The sequence below is a fragment of the Amphiura filiformis genome, chromosome 4 (genome assembly GCF_039555335.1).
Source record: "Amphiura filiformis chromosome 4, Afil_fr2py, whole genome shotgun sequence".
NCBI lineage: Eukaryota > Metazoa > Echinodermata > Ophiuroidea > Amphilepidida > Amphiuridae > Amphiura > Amphiura filiformis.
In genome coordinates, this window is record NC_092631.1 from 30,640,227 (window position 1) to 30,668,196 (window position 27,970).

At 38.2% G+C, this 27,970-nt stretch overlaps 1 protein-coding gene across 2 annotated transcripts; it reads left to right on the forward strand.

Moving 5' to 3' along the window:
• Nucleotides 1-296: 296 nt before the first annotated feature.
• Nucleotides 297-27,970, forward strand: LOC140150797 (elongation factor 1-alpha-like). Of its 2 annotated transcripts, none has more exons than XM_072172926.1 (7): nucleotides 297-443; nucleotides 17,743-17,936; nucleotides 19,750-19,929; nucleotides 20,681-20,848; nucleotides 22,511-22,793; nucleotides 25,307-25,563; nucleotides 26,659-27,970. In XM_072172926.1, exons 2-7 carry the CDS (start codon nucleotides 17,793-17,795, stop codon nucleotides 27,013-27,015), a joined length of 1,389 nt encoding a protein of 462 aa, XP_072029027.1. In that variant the 5' UTR covers nucleotides 297-443; nucleotides 17,743-17,792; the 3' UTR covers nucleotides 27,016-27,970. The 2 variants fall into 2 exon arrangements, with proteins under 2 accessions (XP_072029027.1, XP_072029026.1); XM_072172925.1 differs by lacking the exons at nucleotides 17,743-17,936; nucleotides 19,750-19,929; nucleotides 20,681-20,848; ... (1 more) ...; nucleotides 25,307-25,563; nucleotides 26,659-27,970 and adding exons at nucleotides 9,204-9,402; nucleotides 10,177-10,356; nucleotides 11,884-12,051; ... (1 more) ...; nucleotides 13,838-14,094; nucleotides 14,853-16,300 and having other exon boundaries at nucleotides 351-443.

Here is a 27,970-nt window from a genome sequence, read left to right on the forward strand (position 1 = left end):
ACACATTCTCGGGGCGCACTTTTTGGGGCATGTGGGGGAGTGAATTTTAAGGGCACACTTGAAGTTGTCACAAACAACAAGTTTCACTCTATTTCATCACAATTTTTTACTTCACCTGTCCTATAAAGATTATTGGGCTGAGAGGTATTCCAGCCCCGCACCAACTGAATTATTGAGGGGCTGAGCCCTCCACGCCCCCCCCCTTGGTTCCTAAGCCTATGCATGCACATAGCTCTGCACCTGCTTCTCAATCTGCATGTACTGACAGTACTGTTAGCCTACTTGGTATTTAAATGACACATGTGGCAAGTTGGTTGCGCAATTTAAACCGAAGGGATAGCTAAATTGCTTACTGACGTCAATATACACGACCCCTCCAAGAATCATATAAATACTGTATGACTGCCGGTGAATCGGTCCTTTCAATACGCGTGGCACATCCGGTAAGTAGTGGAACTGAGTGATCACATGGGTGGAAATAAAATCCATCTAATATCAGTCTAATTTCAGGGCATCTGTGACAAAATTTTACACTTTGTAAGAGTTTTATCCTTCTAAAACAGTTTTGTTGTGTTATTTTTGTGTTTATCTATCGTAATGTCGTTAAATTTGTAAGTTATTTTTCATGTCCTGATGTTACATCGTCGTAAGCAATATGGCAGCCTGCATTCGCATACATGTCATACATCAACTAAATGTATTTTTTTGTAGTCGAAGCTGCAATAAAATGAAAATGCAGTCGTTATTACAGTAAATGGTAGTATCGTCTTACGTAATTTAACATCATTAAAATGTATCATACGTACTTGGGGTGATAATGACTGGTTTCAATACGCCGGCCAGTGTACATGTGCGTGGCAAATTGCACCACAATGTAACAAAGCATTGCAATCGTGTCAGGGTGTGGCGACATACATTCATGCGGGCCGTGAAAATACCTGTAATTTTCAATAACTTTTTGATTACCATTATAATTAACCCGTTCCGTGATAATGTTTAGGCAGTCCTGACACTGTTTCATGGTTTGTTGACGTTTCATGGTTTGGTATTTTGGCGACCCTGACTTTTATTAGACCACCTTCACTATCATGACTAAATAATTTTATAAGGACTAAATTTTTGCATCAACTTCCAAGGTTTAGTTATCAGGGTTAAACTTTTGCCAAACACTTGACTTTGGTGTTAAGGTTTTAAATGTATTGGAAGGAGGGCAGACATGCAGAGGTTCGATAAATGGGGGAAATGATCAAGATTTAGGGGGGCCGGGTGAATAACAAGGTCCAAGCAACTATTTGAAAACAACTTCATGAACTTGTAAAAAATGGCTATTCTGTCGGTCCGAGTCACGTCACTTCCGGTTGATGATGTTCGAGTGAAAACAAGTCCCTGATTCGATTTTTGTTGATGATTTCTGTCATTGGTGTAATGTAAATTTCGATCGCAAATAGTCAGTGGAATCAAACAACCGCTTCTAAGTCTTCAGAGTGAAAGAAACTTACTTGATTTACCGCTTATATACTGACAAACTTAAAATTAAATTCCATGGTCGAAAGTGTCGCTTTTTCCGAAATTGAATGTCACTCCAGCAACATCGCTATGTAGCCTCCTTCACAGCCGGTTTCTGTTGTTCACAACAAACCGTGAGCCACATGCAGTTTGGGCCCGAGACTAGAGATAGCCCGGATGTCCGACCGACAGAATTTTTCAATTGGAGTTACGTGTTTCGAAACATGGAAAAACAAAACACCAGAAAAGAAACAAACCATGAAATGTAGGTACAGGCTACCTTCAGGGTTCGATTTACTTTGAAGTATGTGCGTAGCAGTTTTTTAGCGAAAACCTTATTTTTGTGATGTTCTTAATCTTATAATTACGTCATTGTGAAAATTGCTATTGCTATGTAGCAGGTTGTCCAAAATGGGGAGCATTTTGCTCTACGACACAAGTTGAATTAACCCTGCCTACCTTAATTAAATATTTAATCGGCATCACTTCATGAAAAGATAAGATGAGTGGAAAGTAGCAGAGAAATGAGGGAATTTTCGCAGAAAAATACATCACGTTTTTCAAGAAATAAATGAATAAATGCAAAATTGCGTCGCAAGCTAAATTTGATTGTCCTTTGGTTCACCTCAAGTTTGGTAGTGACCCGGGGGGGCCACTCAGCTATAATGGTGTACACATGCGTGAACAAAAAACGCCGTAAAAGGGTCTTTTTTCTGACGAACGCGTAATGCGCGTTCCGTGTTTAGGGGTCTAAAAACACTGATTTTCAACAAAAAGGGGTGTTTTTTTAGGGAGTCATAGGTAAGAAAAACATGTTTAGGGGGTAATATTTTGGTCAAACCTGAAAAAAGGGGGTACATTTTGAGTCAAACCTGAATAAAGGGGGTAAATTTTGACGAGAAATCCTTGTTAAGGGTTGGTTTTTTCTCGAAGTCCCAAACTTGTTTAGGGGGTATTATTGAAACCCTTGTTCACGCATGTGTACACCAAATTGTCCAAGTGGCCCCCCCGGGGGTAGTGACTACATTCCCTGGCTGGTTGCAATACCAAATGGTACACATATATGCATACAAGAACGGATGTTGGCACGCTTGCGGCGCAACTGCCAAATTAATATCACAACCGTAAACTTGGAGTGAACCAATTTATAGAAAATGAAAACATTGAAAGAATAGCTACTTTGAAATCAGTCCAGTGCAATATTTCGTGGCCAAACTGGAACACTGACACTGTCTGTGAACGCTAGTGGCTCCGCTATAAACACACGAATATATAGCGCGGTACAAAAGAAAGTGTACCGTACACATGCCTTACACTGTGAACACTCTTGGTACACTACATGGACGCAACACACATGTTCCAGTTTGGCCAAGAAATACCGTATTCATTCCAATAACTTATATAACAAGTCATTTTGGGTGGGCGCTTATTTTTTACATGGTTTACCTCATTTTTTCCTAACACTAGTAACAGGCATATTTATTAGAGATGAATTTATGTACGTTTTTAAAGGATCTTGAGATGTTAATAGTAGCTTTCCTGATGCAGAAAATGTACTGCAAGTGTACACAGGAATTCTAATCCCCCAGCACATTAATGGTAACTAGTACCCTTAAGGGCGTACTACACCCATATATTGGTTTGATTGGTCTAAAAAAATATTTTTTCATTTATAGCTAGGCGATATATGCACGGATCATGTGAAATTAAAAATTATGAAAAAACATCGCCACCTATTTGTCTTAAAAGTTGATTGGTTGATAAGGACGCTTATTCATCCCTTTTTAAGGGATTTTTATTTAGCGAGAGTACGTAGTCAATCTTCATAGGGATGGGCGATACCAGCTTTTGGTACCCATTGTCGTAATTAGAGCAGTCAGGGGGTTTGGGTTGTATCAAATTTGTAGAAAAAATAAAACAAAATGAAAAAAAAATGGTCATGGAGCGCGCTTATGCCGACGATGGGGTTGTCTGAGGAGGGTGTCCCCCTCAGAAATAAAAAAAAAACGTGTGCAAAATGAAGATCTAATTGAAGCGATTTGGTGGACAATTTTGGCACTAGGCCTATGATGCCAAGGCCTATATACTAGTGTAAAATTTTAGTTTGGCGGCCGAAAATTTGTGAGAGCCTTTCGTGGACAAGTTTCAATTCCCTATTATCGTAGGCCTATAAATTGTTTTAAACATAAATCGCTAAAGCAGAAGCGAAAATGGCCACTTGTATATCGATTACGCAGGGGAGGGTAAAATGAAGACTAAATTGAAGTGATTTGGTGGACCATTTTGGTACTAGTGTGTAAAATTTTAGTTTGAAAAAGCCGCAAATTTGTAAAATGATGGTCCATGAAACCTTCCTTGGACAAGTTTTCCCTGTAAGCCTATACCGCAAATTGGGCTTAAATTTGCAAATGTTTGAAGAAGAGCGAAAATGATCATATGTTTATCCACTACGCAAGGGGAGTCTGAGGGGATGTTCCCCCTGAGAAGTTTGAAAAATTTGCAAAATGAAGGTCGAATTGAAGCCATTCGGTGCATTGTTTTTACACTACTATTGGAATCAATTGCTTTAAACAGAAAAAGGGCCCAAATCAATTTGCAAAACTTGAGATTGGCAATTACTAAAGCATGCATAAATCGATGAAGTCGTTATGGAGTCCGTCTTAATTTTTGACTTTGGTGGCAAAATGTGAGGGCCCTGCATATCGGCGGACCCGCAGTAATTTTCACGTGCTTTTAGGACGAGGACCCGCCTTCAAGCAATGCCTAGTCGCAGGCCTCTATAGGACCTATACTTCCAATCGTCCCGACTGTGCGGTTATTTACACATGGGCCTACTCAATTACGTGCAATTTAGTTTCTCTCCTCCTTTCCTCCATTTTCTCTTCTCTTTTCTCCTTTCTTCCCTTCTCTTCTTTTATTTATTTATTTGGGGGGCGTCCAGCCACCTGAATCCGCTTTAATTGAGTCCATGTGTAGGCCTATGTTGGGGATTGGAGGGGGTACTGAGGCCTACCACATTTAATAACTAACTTACTTACTCTTTGTGGGATTTCGAATCGCAACACAGGTAATAATAAAACCAGTAGCAAACTTCACTTTACCAACAAGATACAACAACTTTACAACTTTCTTCGAACATTGCAACTTTACAATGCTCAAGAACACGAAAACTTCGGGTGTGTGAAACATTGTTAAAAATTGTATGAAATGAGGATTCCTAGCGTAAACTAGTTTCTATACACTTTTAAATGTGAATGATAGGAGGTCTGTAGGCTAAAGGGGGCCCCGAAATTTTTTTGTGATGAATTTTTTTGCTTCAGCCCCCCCCCCAGCAAGTGTTTGTGAACGGTCGACGGTCCCTATAGGCCTACCACACACAATTTATTCGCTACCTGAAGTCGCTAATAGAGAATGAAAGATTTTTATTTAATATTTGTTTTCAATTTTCGAATAATTATTTTTGTTTTCAATAGGCCTACGCTCCATAAAAATAAAAGTATTGTATCGAAATTGACCGATACCAAAATGGTATCGAATCGCCCACCGCTAGAAAAAACAAAAAAATGGCGCCTGTACAAAAATGTATGCGGAAGTCTTTCGCAAGCGAATACAGTGAGTTTCATGGATTTATACTGGATTTATAATGGATTTTCTTAAAGTGGAATGATTTCAGCATGCGGTACAGGTAAGTGACGTAACTGTTAATACACGTGAACTAGTAGGGTGTCCCATTTAGCTGTTATCATTGTGAACATACCGATTCACATTACAAATGCATTATAAATCATGTTTTGTAAGCTTCCCAGATATACGCCAGTATTTCCTCAGAAAACTGAGCAAAAATTCACCTGATACTGAAAACCAAGGCATTTACTGTTCTTTAATTTCAACCTTATCAAACCTGAAACAAATATGCTGCCTTGCGAACACAAATTTTGCATATCATTGTCAACTAAAAGGGGGGAAATAAGTTTAATTTCATTGATAACATGAAATTGATGCATATTAATGTTTTCAAAGCTGTGCATAATTAATTAATTTCCCCAAAAATAATTTTTATACTTTTAGCGCCTGTCACAAATGCTTAACAAGTGTGAGTGATTGGATTAACGGTATCAATTCTGAAATTCTAAAGAAACTCGATTTTGTGAATCGAGGTCTATGTACCTCTTCCGAGCTTCTACCTTTAAAAGCATGTAAGCTACATTGATACCGATGCCACCAATAGAACGAGAAGATTTGCCCTTCATTTTGCATACCACTTTGACCAATTTTTTTTCTCATTTCTCCACAAAATGCAGAAAACCCGCAAAAAAATCCAATGGGTGTAGTACCCCCTTAAGCAAATTGAAAATACCCTGGGTGGGCGCTTATTGGGGCATGGGCAGTTATTGGATGGAATACGGTAATTGTATTATAGGTCTGTTATCGACTGTCGTATTATCGTTGATATGACCCTAAATCCGACATGTCATAATAAATCGTCCTTTTTCGACACTTTCCGACGCATATCAAAAAGGGGAAAAATGAAATTTCCATGCAATTTTGTCCGAAAAAGCTTACCGTACGGTCATGTTTTCATCTGAAAGTCAAAAATTACCTCCCGAAGTTGACCTGAACCCTGAAGTAGAACGAACCATGAAGTATGTTTACACCGGAAATCTATCAAATTTTGTCTTGTTTCAAGTTTCGACGCGTGTCGATTGTCATATTTTTCCCCCAACAAAATGTCGATAACAGGCCTAGTTCACACATTTCCGAACTTCATGAAAATTTTGCCACTTCAATATCCTGGGATCATCGTGCTATCGTTTCTCGATCTTGCACTGGCAGTTATGCGTGTGTCATTGCACAACAACACGTTCATACATGAACGCATAATGAATTGTCTGTGCATCTTCAGTATGGATCATGGCTACCGATGTCATCAATTTTCGTTTGAGTCGACAGTCATAGGTGAGTCAGTATTTTTTTTTCATTTTCTTTGCCTTGAGATCCTGCTAGGATCGAAAGCTCAGATCATAAAACAATTTTTTAAATATTATAAGTAACACTATGATATACGTACCAACAAATTTCTTTCCAGTAATAAAGATGCTATTATAATTTTCCTTTCACTAACTGCCAGTAATTGGGCTCATTTTTATCCACAATTTTAACAACTCTTTTCTTCAAATTGATTTGTAGGTAATCTCCAACCACCCACACAGTGCACCACATTTGCTCAGGACTACATACTAGATTGCTGGAGTATAACACATGGTCAGAAATTCACAACCAAGTGCAAGAATCCTTTTGGATTCTCCCAGTGGAAATTTCCAAGAAGCCATGGATTCTCGCCATATAACTTTGCATGATAAACTGCAATATTTACGAGAATCCATTTAGATTCTTGCAATTTTGTTGACGAGAATCTTTGCGAGAATGGATTCTCGGATTCTCGCCAAATGTCTGACCCTGTAACAAGCTGAAGGAGAAGAATTGGATCCACATTTTTGTTGCAGCAAGAACCTCAAAAACATCCCAAATTCAGTTATTGAAGTGTGTTGCTGCCATCATTGTCCCATTCAAGGCTATGCGTGTTGAATCCTTGCCGATTCTGGAGTTCAGAACATTGCCATTAAAAATAACTGCAAATTTTTCCAAGTAAATCCAATGCTGAACCAACTTTTGTTTCAAGTTAATTAAAAGATAGTAAGTTTATGATCCACTTTATAATATTCTATTGCGTAAAAAAATGAGATTACGAAGTGTTTCACTGTAAAGGAAGAAATAAAATAAAAACATACTTTTCTAAATGTTGTACTGTGTTTAGTCGTGTGTTCAATAGATTTTTTGAGCAACATTAAAATTAAAATTATTGCCATTACGTTATTTCTTGAATGCTTCAATTACATGCTTCCTTTGTGTATATCTTTGACTTTCAATGCTTTTGCTTTATTAAATGTAGAGACCGAAATTCTCCATTTTTTAAATGTTTAAAGTCCTGAAACTGCAAATATATGACCCTTAAAGGCAAGTAATGATTAAGTTTGAAGTTTATTTAGGAAATATTTAATATCTGCATTCTGTTGAATGTTCATTGGAAATGAGCCAATGTTGGAAAAGTCTATTTTCTGTTTTCACTAAGTGGAATTCGTGAAATTTCTCTGTTCGAAAAAACTGAGAACTTCGGCTCTAAATACTTGAAATCGTTGCTTTTGCTTTGCAACATTATATTTGCTGTGAGATGCATGCGTGTGTTCCTGCATGTTTGTAACCCACGCTGATGAAAGACTTAGAGATGTTGTTGCTGTTGATGTTTGCTGCACAGTTTGCTGTTGATGCACATTTGGGAAAATGCATCCAATAATCAAGGTGAGAACAGAATTTCATAGTGTCTATATTGTAAAATAATTGTAGGTTTTGGAATCCCTTAATCTCTGATGGGGATGTGTCATGTGGGAACGTTTTGTCAACATCGGATCAAAGGATGCTTGTACTGTGGCATTTGGTTTTGCTCGTCTTGCCACACATTCAATTCACCAACAAGCTGTACATGTATACCCATGCACTTGTACACATTTTGCTACACCATACAGAATTGCGGATGATGCTGAAACCAATTTAAGCTGCTTGGCTTTCATGCTATCATATTATGTAGTTCATTTTAGACTTTGCATTTTAAATATTAATGTAGTTCCGATTTTGAACTGAATTTGTGCTTATTATTATTAATGCTTATTTAAGGCATATTCAGTGATCCCAGTGAAGGTGTTAAAATTATCATGGTTTATAATTGCCTAAAATTGTAGGATAAGCAGTATTGACAAAGTTGAGCCCCATTCACATTCATTTAGTATTTACAGATTCATTTTAGTGTCTCATTTTGTCTTAAATACATGATTTTGCCCCCCCCCCCCCAGCAAGCTGTTAGCTCATGGCACTAACCAAAGTGCCAAAATGTGAATTTTAATGATTTTTACGATCCTCCGGAGGAGCCAGTCACTGAATGGGCCTTAAAATCTGCTTTGATATCTGTTATACACACTAGTGTAGTAGTGTAGTACCCGTTTTTTATTTTTGGTTATATACAGACTAGTGTAGTACCCGGTTTTTATTTTTAATCCTATACATTTGCCTGTTCATAGTTTGAGTGTTGAAGCATGCATCCGTCTGTTAAAATATGGACATGTTAATGCACACATTCTGCTCACATTGTTTTAACCACAAGGATTTTATAGATTAGTCATGTAAAAATAAGGGAGGGTGAGGAAAATGGCTTGACATTAAATAAATAGCTAAAGCGGTTTTAGTTGGGGGGGGTATTTAAGTTAGCCATGCAAGCGGATATAGTAAATTGATTTCACAAATTGTAGGCCCTTGTGTAAGTGCTAACCAAGACATCGCATTTATGTGGAAATGTTAACCGCATGAAATGAGATATGTCGGCGTGTCTAAAGTAAAATATTATTGGATTTATTTGGATATATAGCAAGCCTAACTTGCAATGTGGTGTTGAATTGCCCTTTCAGTAACAACATTGGCATTCGTGATCAAAAGTTGTAACTTGTAATGGGAATACCTTGATTTTGGCAATTTGGGGGAAAATTGCCCTTGGCTCTCATTTATTTTGAGCCCTGTTCAGTTGTACTGCCTGTAGAATAGTTGACCTGATGATTTGAAAACAAATAAATGACATTTTTTTATATTTTCAGCCTAATACCGTGACACTAAATCGTAAGTGCTCATTGCAACCACTTCCACTCCAAAATGGGTAAGGAAAAAGTGCATATCAACATTGTCGTCATTGGCCATGTCGACTCTGGCAAATCCACAACAACTGGCCATCTGATCTACAAGTGTGGTGGCATCGACAAGCGTGCCATTGAGAAGTTTGAGAAAGAAGCTGCTGAGGTGAGTTTCACAGAATAAAATGCTAAATACAGAAATGATTTCAATAAAATAAATTCGAAAGAAATCAAGCGTGGAAGAGAAACAGGTTTTTTTGGGGGCGGGGAGTTCGTGCAGTCTAATTGGTTCTTGGCCATGCAATATGACACGTTATAACACAGTTCAGTGTGTGCATGTCAATGCAGTACTCGGTGCTATTTGAACCAATCTGAGGCGCATAGCAACAACAGGACTGATCAATTCCAAGTCCTAGGAAATTCCTTGTGAAATAAAGCCTTAACTCGCGATGCCAAAATATTTTTGCGAGCTAAATCTGTTTACAACTCTCATACTCCGTGAAAGTGTCTAATTGAAATCAAATTTGGTCCTATAACCGAAAGTTGTTTCCTATTCATTATAACATTAACAAATGTCAATTATAATTAAGAGTGATAACATCATAACAAGTGTCAATTATAATTTTAAAAGAAGAGTGGAATTTAAGATTTAGATATTCTTTAGTACCGACTTAATTTGTGCACGAGTATTTTGGCCAAAAAGTGAGTTGAGGCTTGCTGGTTCTCAACCCTTGTCATGTTTGTGGGGAAGGGTTTTTTCACCTGTAATGGGGAAGTTTCTTAAAAGAACTTCCCAGCCCATCCCCTGGAAGTCACATGATGCACCGTGCATCTGACATCCCTAAGTGAAACATTCTGTAATTGTGAGCTGCAAATATTTGTATTCATCCTATCCATGAAATTATCAATTAAAACATTTAAAAAAAATTTTTGTTTACAGATGGGCAAAGGTTCTTTCAAGTATGCCTGGGTGTTGGACAAACTGAAGGCTGAGCGTGAACGTGGTATCACCATTGATATTGCCTTGTGGAAATTTGAGACCGAAAAATACTACGTCACTGTCATTGATGCCCCAGGCCATCGTGATTTTATCAAGAACATGATCACTGGTACATCACAGGTAAGCTAGTATGTTTTCAGTTATTTGCAGATAGCTATTTGCACATTTAAAACATGGAAGGAAGTCTGAGGACAGTACAAGTGCTTTTTTCAAACCATAAACTTCAGAAAATTCCCTTGCACTCGACTAAAGCAAAGCCAAGGGCATCGGGACATTTAAGAATTTTGTAGTGCATTTACATTGCTGTATACATTAGACTGACGAGACTTAATTAATACCCTGGGCACTTGGGCCGTTACTATGAAATGAAAAGTTACAAATGTGAATAAAATGCACTCAAAAAATTCTGTCTAGGACATTAGTAGACATGCAACATTATAGTTAGGCTTAGAGAGAAAACGCAATCTCGCTTTTCTCGCCGTGAATCTCGCTTTTTAGTGCTTTTCTCGCTTTTAAAGGATTCATTTCTACCACGAAAATCTATTTCTGTGGCGAAAGGTTGCAGAATTCGACAACCATTGCAACTAAAAAAGCGTAAGTTTGACCTGATTTTCCAGCCTGAATGTACAAAAACAAACACATTAATGGCACATTCAAGCAACAACACAAGTAATATTCTTTATTTACTACTTAAACCTTGCAGTATATTGACCTTTTAAGCTGATTTATGAGGACAAAATTTGTATTTTTGATAGTCCGGTCGGCAATTTCCATGCTTTGTTTTGGTATCACTCAGGGGTATGGAGTCAATGAAATCCTGCCCTCACTCAATTTTTTTACCTTCTGATTTTCGCCAATTTTTGGGCATAAATCTCGCTTTTTTCTCGCATTTTGAAGTTGCCATCTTGCATTTTTGGTCAAAAAATTGCGTTTTTTCTCTAAGCCTATTTATAGTACTGATCAAAGTGTTATCTGATCTGCCATCAGAAAGTCTCATGCACTTTGGTTAAAAATTATGCTGACATAGGCATATTCTAGGGACTAATTTGAAAAAAGCACTTTTTGTTCATGAACCGGTAATATAATTTTCTACCGTACCTATTAAACGCTGGTGGTGTGACATTTCGAAAGGGGGTTAATTAGAGGCAAGCTAACTTTGGATCACTGATTTCCAGGTTTGCGATGTCATTTTCGACAATTACTGAGCGTATGCGGACCGTGGTAAGCTTCAGGCATGAGAATTTGCCTGCTTTTGTAGGATTTCCTGCTTTTTAGTGGTCTAAATTTCCGTGCAGTTTTCAATTTCGGCCAGTTTTTGACCTTTTTAGCCTCATTTCGCAGGCTTTTTCAAAATTTTCAGGTTTTTTCATGGTTGATCATTCACATGCCTGAAGCTTTCACAAATAGAATGGAAATTTCGGTATTTTGTAAACATTTTGGTTGAATAAATAAATGATAGGGTGATAAATTTGACTATTTTTCATTTTTCTCAAAAAATAATAACTTTTGTTACCAGTGTAGTTATTTTGTGAGAGAAATGCTAAATTTGTCATAAAATTTATCAGGGGGTGAAGTAAGTGATGCCATTTTACCCCTGAATACTTGGAATTGATTAAATTTATAAAAACTTATATACAATATTTACAGGCTGACTGTGCTGTGCTGATCGTTGCTGGTGGTACAGGTGAATTTGAAGCTGGCATCTCCAAGAACGGCCAAACCAGGGAACATGCCCTCCTTGCCTTCACTCTGGGTGTGAAACAACTTATTGTTGCAGTCAACAAGATGGACAGCACTCAACCACCTTACTCTGAGGTATGTTGTTCACTGAAAGCAACAGACTGTAGTCTGTACTGTTAACTTTTTTGCCAAAATCAATAGATGACAAATCCTGATGTGTTATATACTCTACCAGGCTACCACAAGTCGGTGGAAGGCTCGATGTCCAATAATTCAAAAATCCATGTTTTTCGATCGAAAGTTCATTGTTAAAGATCTTGGGGTTTTTTGGTGTGTTTTTTTTCATATTGAAAAGCCCGATTTATCGATACGGATTCTAAAACCTTTCCAATTGAAAAGTTTGGATTGTTAACACACAATGTGCATGCAGTACTTTAAAAAACCAAAACTTCAATTGAAAATCTTGTCTGCAAAAACTGAAATTTTTGAAGTATTGGGATATTGAGCCTTCCATGCAAGTCCCCCAAAGCAACCTGGAGGCACTGACACTGATCAATGTTAAATCGGTATGTAACTGCCTAACATTCGATTTATACTATGTATGTGCCACTGATTACTCAATCTGATCTTACCGGGAAATTGGTAAGCAATTGAAGTCCCCAATGGAAATTCCAAGTTTAAACTATAATACAGGGATGTGAGAGTTCCTCTTTGCAGCTGATTTTGTATGTTTTTTATTTTCAGCCCATATTTAACAATTTTGCCCCGGTTTTAAACAGTTTTTCAGCTTTTTTGAGCAAATTTCCTCTATATTGGTCTGTGGCCTCTCACCATACGTCTTCAGTTAATGGATTGCTAATTCTATTTTGTATGAAATGCCATTTTCAAAAATGAATCAACTTAAGTTTGTTCAGTTTATATAAGGCGGAAAAAGTAAGACTCGTAACACTGTCTATTGATATAGAATGGCATGCACGCTGTTGGGCGCAGTGCTGACGCGTAAATTAGCCCCTTAGGCTGTGCACATTACAGGATGTTTCATAACGGCATTTTCAATATTATGTTTTGCAGTCGAGGTTTGATGAGATTGTGAAGGAAGTATCTGCTTACATTAAGAAGATTGGTTACAATCCCAAGGCAGTACCATTTGTGCCCATTTCTGGTTGGCATGGTGACAACATGTTGGAGGATTCACCCAACATGAAGTGGTTCAAGGGATGGAACAAAGAAACCAAAGAAGGGGGAAAGGCAAATGGGAAGACACTTTTCCATGCGCTGGATGCAATCAACGCTCCAACAAGACCTACTGATAAAGCCCTCCGTCTGCCTCTCCAGGATGTATACAAAATTGGTGGTAAGTACAATTATTGTATAATGTTATGTGTGGGTCTTCTCACCTGGCCGGTATTATGTACTTTTGGAATGGATTCTTGTAACAGTAAAACATCAGTAGCCGGAATGTATGTGATGCAATCAAACAAAATCAGTCGGTTTCTTTGGAACTGGTTGTTCAATTTCAACGAGGGTTTATGCAAAATGTAGCTGTGTAAATGGTTTTTACTATTCTATAAGAAATTGAAAATTAAATATTTCAGAGTTCCGACTGATTTGATCGCATCACATATGTCGCATTGTGGAATTGATTCCGACTGGCAACAGTTGACAGAGGCCACCCAAAAATTGGATCGTTTGAAGCACTGTTTGACCAAGGTTTGCCTACTTGATGCATCATACACTTTGTTTTTCAAAGCGACTCAATCAAGGTATCTCAAAAAATTTGACTGCAAGAATCAAAATGGATTTGTGCACACCGTCAGATATTTGGCCGAGATAAAGATTGTGATTCTACCTTAGAAAGGGCAGATTGCCAAATTGAGCACAAAATCTTACTTAAGTAACATTTTCTTCCTCTTTGCATCAGGTATTGGAACTGTCCCTGTGGGTCGTGTGGAGACTGGCATCATTAAAGCAGGCATGGTGGTGACCTTTGCTCCTGCTGGAATTACCACTGAGGTGAAATCTGTAGAAATGCACCATGAAGCCCTTCCGGAAGCTTTGCCTGGAGACAATGTTGGATTCAATGTCAAGAACGTGTCAGTGAAAGACATCAAGCGTGGAATGGTTGCTGGGGACTCCAAGCATGATCCACCCAAGGAAGCCAAGACATTTGTTGCCCAGGTAAGTTAACCTCAAAAACCTACAGTTGATCGATTTTTAGTGCCTAACTTAAAAACCCAGCAAGGTATTGAGATAGGTTGCTGGTATGTCTAGTTTACTAAAAAGGTCTTAGCAGAAGATTTTTATGTAAGAATGTTAATGAGGTGCAAATTTTAGACTTTTTAAACCAAAATAAAACTTTCCGCCCTTATGTGTGAAAGCCCGTTTTATATTTTAAAATTTTAAACATGCAACACGATATGCTCGCAATTCATGGTGCTGATTGGTGCATGTCCTTAGGCCACAATTTCTCATTTTGGCTAGCATTAAAATAACAGGCTAAATTTTGTGTATGCGCATTTGTCCCTATCAAAGTCATGCAAGTAGTGGATTAATTAGCAGGGCAATTTGGATTTTTTTTTTTTTGGCTCAGTGGCACTGATAGGCGACTGGGGGTACCGTGTTCTTCTTACCACCCAGGTTGCTTAACAAAGTCATTTTGCGTGGGTGCTTATTTTTTATATTGTTTACATAATAACATAATGTAAAAAATGCCCCAGAATAAAGAGTGTGTAGATGGCTCTGTGACTTCGATAACACGAGCAGTTGCATATGCATGGATCCTGCACATAATGATAGAGGATCGTGTGTAGTAAAGTCGATGGGTGGGCACTTACAGGGGGCATGGGCGATTAATGGAATGAATATGGTAAATGCGGAATCCTGAAGAAAACATTGAAGCTTTGTCTAATATCTGTTGCCATTTTGTTTTGTTGCAGGTCATTATTCTGAACCACCCAGGACAGATTCATGCTGGATATGCGCCAGTACTGGATTGCCATACTGCTCACATTGCTTGCAAGTTTGCTGAGCTGAAGGAGAAGATAGATCGTCGTAGCGGCAAGAAGCTTGAAGACAACCCAAAGTTTGTGAAATCTGGTGATGCAGCTATGATAGAGTTGATTCCGTCAAAGCCTATGTGTGTCGAGTCCTTCGCTGACTACGCTCCTCTTGGTCGTTTTGCTGTCCGTGACATGAAGCAGACCGTAGCTGTTGGTGTCATCAAATCTGTTGAAAAAACGGAGAAGGCTCAAAAGATCACCAAGAGTGCAGCAAAGGCTGCAGGCAAAAAGAAGTGATGGCGAGCCACGCCCCTGCAACATCATTACATCATCTCATTTTGGCCAAAAATATTAGGTGTTTTTAATCAAATTAGGTCTTCAAAAGTCAAGTCTTCTAAGTGGTCAATGTCAAAGTTGACCTTCCATGGTCGTTTCGGTCCGGTCTCTCGCTATGAGAACACATGGTATGATTGGTATCACATTAGTAGTTGTCACAGAAAGTTTCTCAGGAGAAAAAAAGGTTTAAAGTAAATGCCTTGAGTGCCGAATACAAAGTAAAGGCCAAGGTTCAATGACCAACAAACATAAATCAAATTTAACAATCGAAGTAACCCAAACATTTAAAAGAGAGACAAACTGGTCAAAGCAAAATTTTCTAGCTCTTTAAATTAGGCAACTAAAGACGCTTATTAAAGCCACCTGTGCATGTTGCAGTCAACATTAATAATGGGATCGTGTTTATCAAATACAACCGAACTTCTGAAATCAACTCATCAGTAAGTACTGTTTAAAGTGGAAATTTCCGCGGTAGATAATTTTTGTGCGCAACACGGCTAGTCCGAAAATAAAATATGTTCTTTTGATGTATAGGTCTATGTGAGAACACTCCAAATTACGAAATTAAAAACCAGCAATGTAGTTCAAAATCATCAAAGTGCATGAAAATTAAACACACGAAAATTACCACTTTTGCAGCAAGTTATTCACTGGGCTGCATTGTTGCTGTTCAGGGAGTGGAGAGAAGTAACAATGTAATGTTGCAGGAGAGAAGAATTGGGTCTTGGGGACTTTGTTCTCTGGACTACTGATGTATAATAATGTCTGCTAAACTGGTAAAAAGGAAATGGAAGTTTCTCACTAACAAAGGTGTTCAATACAAAAACCATGAGAATTAAATAAACAATGCTCGACATTACAGGATTACTGGGCAGATGTGCTTATTTTTATTTTTTGCTGAAAGCAAGTTTGTGGAGTAACTTTTATTTATTTTGATAAATAGAAGGCAGTCCATTAATAAAAGGAAATGTATTAATTGTTGTACTACAAACTGTTACTGCAGGCTAATGTAAAATAAATATTAAAAAAAATGTGAAAGGTAAAAAACATTTTGTACAATTGTAAGTGGTGTCAAAATTATTTTTGTGCTTAATTCAAAATAATGGGAAAAGCTATTTAAAGCATGGCTTACAACAGATGATACCAAGACGGTGCAAGACCAAGCCTTTCATAGGAATTGAAACCTGCCGCCAGCTGGAGTAAAATTTGATGAAGTTACTAGACCCAGAACCAATGTATTAACCAGGCACTCGGGGATTTTTACCTCATGGTTGCGCAGTTTTGGCTTCTGGTGTATCTAAGATTTTACACTACAAACTAAGACCAGGAGCCATCTTTGGGACCAGGAGCTCATTTTGGCTCCTCCTTAGGCAATTTCTGGGCTTTAAATCAGAAGTCTTGATCCAGCATAACAGGACTAAAAGAATATGGGGATATTATTGAGCCCCTTTGACGTGAGCGACACTTAATGGACGGGCAGTTCTAAAAGTGGGAATGCTATTCTGGTCTCTTCCAGGGGTATCTATTCCAGAAAGTCAAAATTATTCCCTTGCATTACCAGGTGGTTGCCACATCCTTCCCCCAGATTCTTTGTAAGGTCAAGTCATCACCAGGAGCTAAATCGCTCTTGCAAATGGGACTAGAGAGGAGCAATTGCTTTCGCTCCTCAAAAGGCGGGGTTTATGCACCAAAAGTTGTGACCCCATTGTTAAACAAGCGAAATCTGGAAAAATAATTTGGGTATTGCTTAAAACAACGATCCATGTGGTTGACCCGAGTGTGGGGAAGCATACATTTAAAAATCTATGAGGGAGCAAATCTCAATGACCAATTCCCATTTGGTCCAAATCCTACTTTGGCCAGATCCAGCAAGTCCAATCTCACTTAGTCCATGTCCCACTCCGGTCATTCCCACTGGGTCTATGTCCCACAAGGTGGATGTTTTGCACACTTTAAATGCGGACTTGCAAACTTTGATGTACCATAACTACGAAATGCGAATAAAGTGTACCAAGTTCAAGAACTGTTAAGGTTATTAATTATTTTAAACTGTTGTGATTAGGTAGTTCACAGTATCTTACGAATGGTAGTGAGCTTTGGCAAAAACTGCATTGCTCAATTCATAGCGAGCATGTAGAAGAATTAAAATATCACAGATACTTTTATAGGTGCTGCGGTTCTTGAGTTACGTTGTAAAGCTTTTGTAAAACGTACATGACTATGGTAATTAACAACAATAAATTAAGGAAGTTTGCAAAGTATACGATTTGTAGAATGAGCTTTTGCAAAACATGAAGGTGTTAATTTTCAATAATAGAGTGATCTAGATAATGAAAATAGATTTTAGGTTGCTTCACCAACAATACCTCGCTCTACCCTTAACAGGGATGGTGACATGCCTTGTTGAAATGGCATTGAATGAGTAATAACGTAGCACTTGTGCAAAATGAATATACTAACTTTGATACATTTTCTTTTGAATCATTTTCAGCCTGAAAACGTTACAATAAATATCAAGCACTCTGTGCAAAACACTTCAAAATGCCTAAGGAAAAAATCCATATCAACATTGTCGTCATTGGTCACGTCGACTCTGGCAAATCCACAACAACTGGCCATCTGATCTACAAATGTGGAGGCATCGACAAGCGTGCCATTGAGAAGTTTGAGAAAGAAGCATCTGAGGTGAGTTGTAAAAACGATATTTTAACTGCACAGTGCCAGAAGTGGACAAGTGCAATAGCTGTCCTGTGAACATTTGGCAATTATCCAGGGCATGCAAGAGAATTGTCAGGCTTTCACTTGAATTATTATTTTCTGCCTGTTGAGCTTTTATAAGGCCGATTTCACACTTTTCAGGCTTGATTATCACACTTGATTATAATATTGCACTTGAACTTCTGGCACTGAGCAGTCCATTTTGTATGCGGTCATGTGTCATATGGTGGGACCCCAAAATAGTGGGAGGCGTTACATTTTTCTCTCCTCTTTCAGATTTAACTTGTTGGTACAGAGCTATTCTTTGTCCAATTGCATAAAGTTTGGGCTCATTATACAGCTTGATTATTCTACTTTTCAAATATGTTTCACAATTTGAAATTATCATTTGTTTAATTAGTGAAAAATATTAAAATGTTAACGAGGATAAGCGGTGGAGGAGTATGTGCAATCTCTATGAGAAATGTTGTGGAAACATGATATCTTTTTGAATTTTAAATTTTATCATTGCCAAATTCTGTGCTATACATGCAAATCGTATCTCAAATCAAAGCTTGTTTATTCATTATTCATATTCAACTATTAGTTTGATCTATTTCATGTTTACAAGTATTCACTGAGAACCGCAAGTCACAATACCCACAATTTTCCCCTATTCACTACACACAAATGCCAAGCTTTTCAGTCACAACATGCATTTTGGCTTTAAATTGTTGTATCTTGAGAATTATACACACGAAGATAGGAAAAGTATACATTTTTGGAAAGCAATTTACCCCAGGAATCCAAATATGCAGTTAAAATAAATGTAGGATACACTCTAAAGAAAATATTTTCAAATATGTAATCAACATTTGGTGCATAAAGTTACGTACATTTTTACACCCTGTATCACCACTTTGGTCAATCATAACATAGCAAAAGTATACATTTTATTAAAGCTCATAGTGTTGCCTGCCACAAAATTAGATTACATTAGAGATATTCCATATCAGTAGCAAATGCAATAAATTATCAATTTTCTAGTAAAATTAATTTTTTCATGATATCACCCTATATATTTTCTTACACACCCTGTATACCAACATCAATTTTGCATTGTTGGATTCCTTGGAACATAAGCTTTCCAAAAATGTATAGTTTTGTTGGTGTGAGATGTATAGTTTTAGACATGTATCAATTTTTAGTGAAAATGAGGACAAATGATCAAAATCAGTGCTTGTAACGCAAAACTACACCCCTGCCCAATTTTGTACCTATTTTTGCATTTCTGTCAAAAATTATAGCGCATTGGTGACAAAGTATAGATATTATAGGGGCAAGGACTACAACTACTGCTCTGGAAATTTTATTTCAGCACAGACAACAGTTGTGGAGTTGCAATCAAAAATCAATAACTTGCTTGAGTTGCAGAATTTTCAGTGCAGTTATTGTAGTCTTTGCTCCTATAATAAACATACCTTACCTGTCACCAAGAAAAATGCAAAAATAGGTACAAAATTGGCCAGGGGTGTAGTACCCCCTTAATGCCCCATGGTACTTAATGCCCCGTGTGTGGGGTGACTACCCTAGACCTCTCACTTGCAGGGTGACCGCTCTAACCAGAGCAACACAGACTGTGATGAATGAACAGCAGGGACTCGAGTTCGGTACACCACCTTCTGACATCCAACCATAAGCAAGTTTGGGGTGACATTGACATAAAGTAATGTAAGAATAATAAAGTTATCTTTTTTTTTTGGTGGTACCATATACTAACACATAATCCATTTTGTTACAGATGGGCAAAGGTTCTTTCAAGTATGCCTGGGTGTTGGACAAACTGAAGGCTGAGCGTGAACGTGGTATTACCATTGATATTGCCTTGTGGAAATTTGAGACCGAAAAATTCTACGTCACTGTCATTGATGCCCCAGGCCATCGTGATTTCATCAAGAACATGATCACAGGAACATCACAGGTAAGAAATAAGAAATTATTTGCCCAATTGTTTACAGCGGCATAGTTTTCTTTCTGACATTGGGGGATTTTTTTAATTCAACTTTTTCAACAATTAAATTTTAATAGTACAAATGCGTGTGAAACCTTGCCATAAAGAAGCCAAGCCAAAATGGTGGAATAATTTTAGGAATTTGGTGCAAATACAAATTTGGGGCTAAAATGGCCAAACATGCGACACGGGGTCCATTTCGCTAAGCTTAGCAAAGTTAATGTACCCTTACTACAGGGACCCTTTGTAAAGGACAGCTAGTATTGGTTTGGCTATTTGTATCAAACTAATGGCCGAGTTACGAAGAGTTACGTGAAATGGGCCCCTGATCCCACAATGAGTGTTAAGTAGGGGTTCCGAGACATCTTGACTGTTGACTGTTCAGCAACTCGACAGGTCTAGGAATCACCTGAACTTAACGCTCATTACATGGGTACAGGTCATACACAAGGTAAATTTGGTGAGAAACCCACATATAGGTGCCAAAATGGCAGGGGGGGGGGTAATTGTATCTATAGACCATCCCGCCTATATCAAAATATGGGGGATTCATCAAATAACAGGATCTGCACCTGCTATATTTATAGACCAATATCACATTAAAAGCAAAAAGGCACGATCATCAAAGGCATCAAGAAGCGTAGATTTGAATTAATTCAAAATATCCCAATTTACTATCTGTTCACACACATGGATAACACTCTCTGTCCAATATTTACAGGCCGACTGTGCTGTGCTGATTATTGCTGGTGGCACAGGTGAATTTGAAGCTGGTATCTCCAAGAACGGCCAAACCAGGGAACATGCCCTCCTTGCCTATACCCTGGGTGTGAAACAACTTATTGTTGCAGTCAACAAGATGGACAGCACTCAACCACCTTACGACGAGGTATGTTAACCGATAGAAAAGGAATCGAGCCAGGGTTCTCAACAGGCGGCCCAAGGGCCAGATTGTGGTTAAACAGCAACATGCCAGGTGTATTTGGTAGGGGAACCCAAATCTTTGAAATGATTTGGGTCACCAAGCAAATACAACCCCCTGGAATGCATGCTTTCTACAGCCTGGGGATTTGAGATTCTGAAAAGTGGAGAAAAATGTGTCTTAAGGATGGGTTCCTAAAAAGCTTGGGATCAAATAAAAAGCATGTTGGTCAAGATTGAAAAAAAAGTTATTTGATTTCATTCAATTGGCATGGACTATATGTTGACCGTCTTGCGGTGATGGCGTCATTGTTTTGCTGAAAGGTATTCAATTTCATTTCATTTTGTCAGGTCATTTTTGGGTCATCTGAGATTCGTGAAATTTGCGGGGACGACCACTGAAACGAGGCAAAAATGTCAGGTCATTTTGGGGTCATATGGGTTCAAATTTACATAGACTGCCAAGGTTCATGAAATTTGGTGGGAAGGCCTCCTTAGTGAGGCAGATAATGTGAAGGTCATTTTTGGGTCAAGTGAAATTGCACAGGTTAAAATGATGTGCATCAAGATTGAGGTTTGCATCGAGAACCCGCAAAATTCTAGTTGCAAATGGCACCAGACTGAACTATTGGTTATTTCTATACACTGGCGAAGTGATGTAATAATAGGATTAACTGCCACAGCAATAGGTGAAAACAATTTTTGAAAATACCGTTCACACAGTACCTCTACATTGAATCATATGCTGATCACTCGCATCTGACCTGTAAGATAAATAAGTTGTATTCAATCTATGAGTGCAACCTGCTTGTAGTGCAGCGCGATATATTCAAAATTGTTTACACCTTCTGCTATCGTAGTTAATCCGATTTATTACGTCACTTGCCGGCATGTCAAATTGTACAATTTAAACACATTTTGTATGTGTTGCACTTCGGGGTATATGCAAAGTTTGTGAATGCGTAGGTATATGCTATTTTCACTAACGCGTACGTGCTATTTTCACATTAAAGAAATCCCTAGTGTCGTGGGATGCATGCATCTGCAGGGTTCCAAATTCGAGGAGAACCCGAGAATCGGTTCTCCTGAAAGTTCTCGCTGGATAACCACTAGGAGAACCAAAATTGGTTCTCGTAAGCTTCCAATTTTTAGATCGCATGTTGTGTAATATTTTACCTTACTGCAACGGAAATTGATTTAATAATCTCATTTATCCAAAAATATAATTGTGAAATGTTGGGAAAAAGGCAAAGTTTTCTTCATTTAAGCTGTCAATTTATTGTACGATCATTAACGGGAATCCATGGCTCATGCATGCACTTTCAATGTTTATGTTACTCGACCAAGCGTCTCCTTTGGTTCTATTCGCCGTAGAAATGATGATGTAACAGGATTAACTACCATAGGAATACTAGATGAATTCAATTTTTGAATATATCGGCTTGCCCTGCACTACAATGTTCACGTGAACCAAAGGTTCTCGCAAAAGCCCTTTGCGAGAACCTAAACAGGTTCCCGCAATTGATTGCGAATTTTAACCCCTGATCTGCAGTGGATGTTCCTAGTGAGATATAGCGAATTCTACTTAAGTGTGTTAACTAAATTTCAATGTTGAACAATTTTATTCCAGGCTAGGTTTGAAGAAATCAAGAAGGAAGTATCAACCTACATCAAGAAGATTGGTTACAATCCCAAGTCTGTAGCATTTGTGCCAATTTCTGGTTGGCATGGTGACAACATGTTGGAGGAGTCCGCCAACATGAAGTGGTTCAAGGGATGGGACAAAGAGACCAAAGAAGGTGGAAAGGCATCTGGGAAGACACTTTTCCAGGCGCTGGATTCAATCAATGCGCCAAAAAGACCCACTGACAAACCCCTTCGTCTACCTTTGCAGGATGTATACAAGATTGGTGGTAAGTAAATAAAATAGTACTACAGTGATTTAACTTCAACACTACACCATTTGTTGCTCACCTGGAACGTTTTCACTAGTTCCAATAGCTTCTTCAGCAGATGGTGATGTTGTGATGATATTCGGTGTCCATTTCACTAAACTTTCAACCGTCAAATAACCATTTGATGTTCGTAAAGTTATATATGCCCAATACTAGACGTAACTGTACGAATGGTCCCTGTAGTCACTCCCTATTTCGTAAGTGAAATGGACCCCTGGTCTACAATCGGGATATCCCTTGCCGATGACGTCATATGATTAAAATACTGTGGTATAAAACATGTTTTGGTCAAACGGATTAAACAACATTTCAATGTCGGGTTGTAAAGGTCATTTATAAAATGTTTTCTTTGAAAACCACTACAATACATTAAAAAAAATATGAAGGAATTGCAAAATATTTTTTGGTTAAATCATATTAAAGTGTCACTTTTTTCAAAATTTTGGTCAACTACCATTGTGTTTTGTTTTCAAAAATATTTTGGTGGTTATTTTACACGCTTTCTATAACGTTTTGTGTTTGGTGGGTATTGTGCAGAGAAGATATGGTTTTTGCAGGGATGCCAGTTTTCCGGATATTTCCGGAAATCCGGACCGCACGTTTTTTTAAAAAAAAATTCCGGTCGGCCGGTCGCAAAAAAAATCTCCCGTTGGAAGGAAAAAAATCTGAGGAAATCTCCAATTTTAAAATGAAAATTCCTTAGAACCCTGACTGGATGACTCAACTAGATAATGGTACTCATTTAACATGCATGTGGTCAAATTTTTATATTATTGAGAACACCTTTTCATGCCCAAAATTGATGAATTTTAGTCCATTATCGGACCAGCATATTATACTGAGTGTGTCGGCTTTTGCGTTCAAAAACTCATCTCTTTTTCCTCAACAAATATTACCCAAGTAAGAAGTATGTAATGTGTATTAATGAACGATGACGTTTGAGATGATGCTGGACTGATGATGCTGATGCCGTATAGGCCTATGTATACTCTAATATCAAGTCATGTTTAAGTCTAAATGGAAATGAACTTCGGTCAAAGGTTTGATATGAACCTTTTAGCTGTATCCTTTGGCTTTGTGTAGCCGTCGTTGTGAACATGGGGGTGGGGGGAGGTTGGGGGGGGGTGGTTGAGTGTGTGTAGGCCTATGTATTTCCTTTTTAGGCCTACTATTTTAGTCCCAATTTGTAGTGACATCACTCTGTCTCTGTATGTTTAACATACCGAATTTTACAAATTACTCTTATCATACAATGTCCGGGTACAATGTATTCTTCATGCACAATCATAAGTACCCCCCATGTGGGCCCCTCCCACATACCCGAAGGGGGGGGGTAAAAAATTTGATGAATCATTGTTTTTATATTGTGCATTACATATATCAATTTCAATCATGTAGGCCATGTTATTAGGCCAAAAAAACACTTTGAAGAATGTCTCCCATGTACATAAGTATAGGAAACAGAACATTTAAAACCACTTTTTTAGGATGAAGGAAGCATTTTTTCAAAAAAGGTCTAAAACAGGTTTTTTTATCAAAAATTGTCTATTTTGGGGTGCTAAATCTGCTAAATGTTTGTCATCCTGAAATTTTAACCAAAAGGTGGGGGTGGGTGGGGTGGTGTGGGGGAGGCAGTGGATGCCAAGCACAAATTGTTAATTATTGTTTTATTTTTCTGCTTCACATATATCATCAGCCATATTGGTCATGTAATAAAGCCAAAAAACATTTTTTAAGAGTGTCTCTTGTGCATAAAAGTATAGGAAACTCAAAACTTTAAAGCATGTTTTCTGGAAGAAGGAAGCACTTTTTATTAAAAGTGTAGAACAAGCCAGGAGCTTTGAAATGTTCTTTTTACCCTCTGAAATGGCCTTTCCTGTGGTGCTAAATGTGCAGAAACCATCTGGCTTCGGGGGGCTTTGCCCCCTCGACCCCCAACAGGGGCTTTGCCCCTGGACCCCACACTGTGAGGGACGAGAGCTCCGCTCGCTACGCTTCGCATTTAGTATTTTATGAAATATTTTTTTCCTTCCCAACTTCAGGAGGCCACTGGTATCCCTGTTTTTGCAATATGATATATCAGTTGCATATTACTTTGTACAGATTTCCACTGTTTTCTTGGTTAGAATAGACTGGTTATGATAGTCAAGAAATAAACATTTTGCAAGATCTCGATATGCTCCGTTAATTCAAGAACATTTCATCGCTATGGACCCAAGTTGCACATTCACAAAGAAATGAAATGGGAGAAAGGCAGTATGGGAAGTGTAAGGTATCTTCTGGGCAGTGAGACGAGGCTGCTCATGGTATTACCCTTCTAATATGTTGAACTATATATTAGCAAGAAGATGATCTGGGAAAGAGGAACAAAATCCTTATTACGGGTGCGTTTCAATTCATTTCATGCCAGATTCTGAACGAAATGCTCATTATTGTGAAGTAATGTACCCGTCTTTAATTTCGTGTTTTAGGTATTGGAACTGTCCCTGTGGGCCGTGTGGAGACTGGAATCATTAAAGCCAACATGGTTGTGACCTTTGCTCCTGTTGGACTTACCACTGAGGTGAAATCTGTAGAAATGCACCACGAAGCCCTTACTGAAGCTTTGCCTGGAGACAATGTTGGATTCAATGTCAAGAACGTGTCTGTGAAAGACATCAAGCGTGGTATGGTTGCTGGAGACTCCAAGTCTAACCCACCCAAAGGAGCCAAGTCATTTGACGCCCAGGTAGATTATTATGAGGAGTTAGTCACCTCTACTTTATGATTAATTAAATCTGGTTAACCAGAAAAACTCGCCTTTTGGTTGGATGTTATTACCAACATTGCGGCAAAAACCTTTGGCCTTCAGTTGGCTGGATGATTTAGGGTCATCTGATGAGGAAGTTGCTTGATGAGCTGATGTGACAGATTTAATCTTACGGCTTCTGTTGAGGGACAGTTGTTGATGTTCGGCTCATACCCAGACTGCCTCTTTGACTCCCCATTCAAACCAACCGGGTTCACAGTCCAAAATGACAACATGGTCAATGTCAAAACTTGAGTTTTTCTGGTTGACCAGGTTCAATTAATCATAATTTGACAAATCCCAGGTGACTGAAAGTACCTATACAGTGTTTTTATGAAGAGCATGAAAATTGCTTCATATTGCTTTTTCCTTCACCATGCCCACGTCCGTTATTTTGCTATATCTTCACCCTGGTATGATAATTGCCAGGTCTTTTTTTTTCGGTCTGAGAAAAAATACATGTACAAAATATAGTTCAAGCATGCATGAACATATTTATTCACCAATCTTTGGACAAAAAGAATTGATAACAATTATAATGATTCATTAGAAACGATAAGGGTGTTTGCATAACTGATACAAGTGACTTTCAGTGACTTGCTTAACTCTCCCAGAAATTTCCTTTATGATTGGTCAATGGCATCAGTACAGCAGGTGCACATACAGGGATGTAAATAGGAAATTATGCTTGGATCTGCTCTGTGCAAAGTATAGGGAAATTCAGTTTCAGGAAATTATGTCAGTGCTTGTATTAGCATATATAAAGGCATGATTCAGTAGTGTGGAATAGTTTTGACTAGATGTACAATTGTGACAGTCTCCACAGTTCCAGCTAACAAAAAGCACACCGACCGTGCTAATGACTTGCATCTTTTAAGGTTGCTCGCAACATAGTCATTTTGGAGCCGAGATGTTTTTGAAATCTGTCATACAGTTGCTGAGCTCCCCGTAGCCTAGAAATGCCTATTTCTGAATCGGTCATAGAAAATCTTAATTTACTGTTTCATTGTTTGTTGTAATTATTTTATCTTGTAGGTTATCATCTTGAACCACCCAGGACAGATTCACGCTGGATACGCACCAGTACTGGATTGCCATACTGCTCACATTGCTTGCAAGTTTGCTGAACTGAAGGAGAAGATTGATCGTCGTAGCGGCAAGAAGCTTGAAGACAACCCTAAATTTGTGAAATCTGGTGATGCATCTATAATCACATTGGTCCCATCAAAGCCCATGTGTGTGGAGTCCTTTTCAGAATTCCCACCTCTCGGTCGTTTTGCTGTCCGTGACATGAAGCAGACCGTAGCCGTCGGTGTCATCAAATCTGTAGAAAAAGCCGATTCAGCCGGCAAGGTCACCAAGAGTGCAGCAAAGGCAACCAAGAAGAAGTGATGGCGAGCCACGCCCCTGCAACATCATACCATCATCTCATTATGGCCAAAAATGTTAGGTGTTTTTAATCAAATAAGGTCTTCTAAGTGGTTGATGTCAAAGTTGACCTTCCATGGTCGTTTCGGCCATGTCTCTCGCTATCAGAACACATGTAGTTATCACAGAAAATTCTTCAGGAGAAAAGGAGTAAATTCATAAGAACACCTAATTGATCAAACCAACATCTCATTTTCATAACCTTAAAAAAATATGGAGCAAATTATACATCCAACAAGTAGCAGCTAAATAGTCTCATCTCAAGTTGAGAAGTGCCATCTGTGTGTATACGTGGTTTGGTTTCATCGCCAACGCTCTCCAGGATTAGGTAACGGCAGGCGATTCGAAACGGCCACTGCGAAAACTTCAACTTGAGAGTTGACACGATATGCAAAAAGGCAATTTTGCATTCGCAAGGGTGGCTTCTCTTTGGGTAATGAAACTGAGGTGCTGCCGAAGGCCATATCATAAAGGTAACCAAACTGCATTGCAGTTAACATTAATACTAGCTCTTTGAAAGACTTAAAAGTGCTAAAACACTGATTATACAAAATGTAAAAAATTAATAACTATTTATGTTGCTGTGAGATCAAAGCAAACAAATATTGCAAAGAAATGCTAGTTATTACTTGCCAATGTTGCAGGAAGCAGCTTTGTAAGCAGACTTTTTGAGAGTGATATTTCAAAAAGGGCAGTTTCTTTAACTCAAAAAATGTGTTTTTAACTTAAGTGGGTTGGTAAGAACAAGTAACTTACATTTGAATGGATTGGTTTTTTTGGAAATAATTTATAATTTGTTTTTGTTGAAAAGGGAGAAAACCAATGTGATGTATTAATTGTTGTACTACAGTAAAAGTGCAGGATTATAATGTAAAAAAATAAACGAAAGGTTAGACTAACCTTTCATACAAAAATAGAA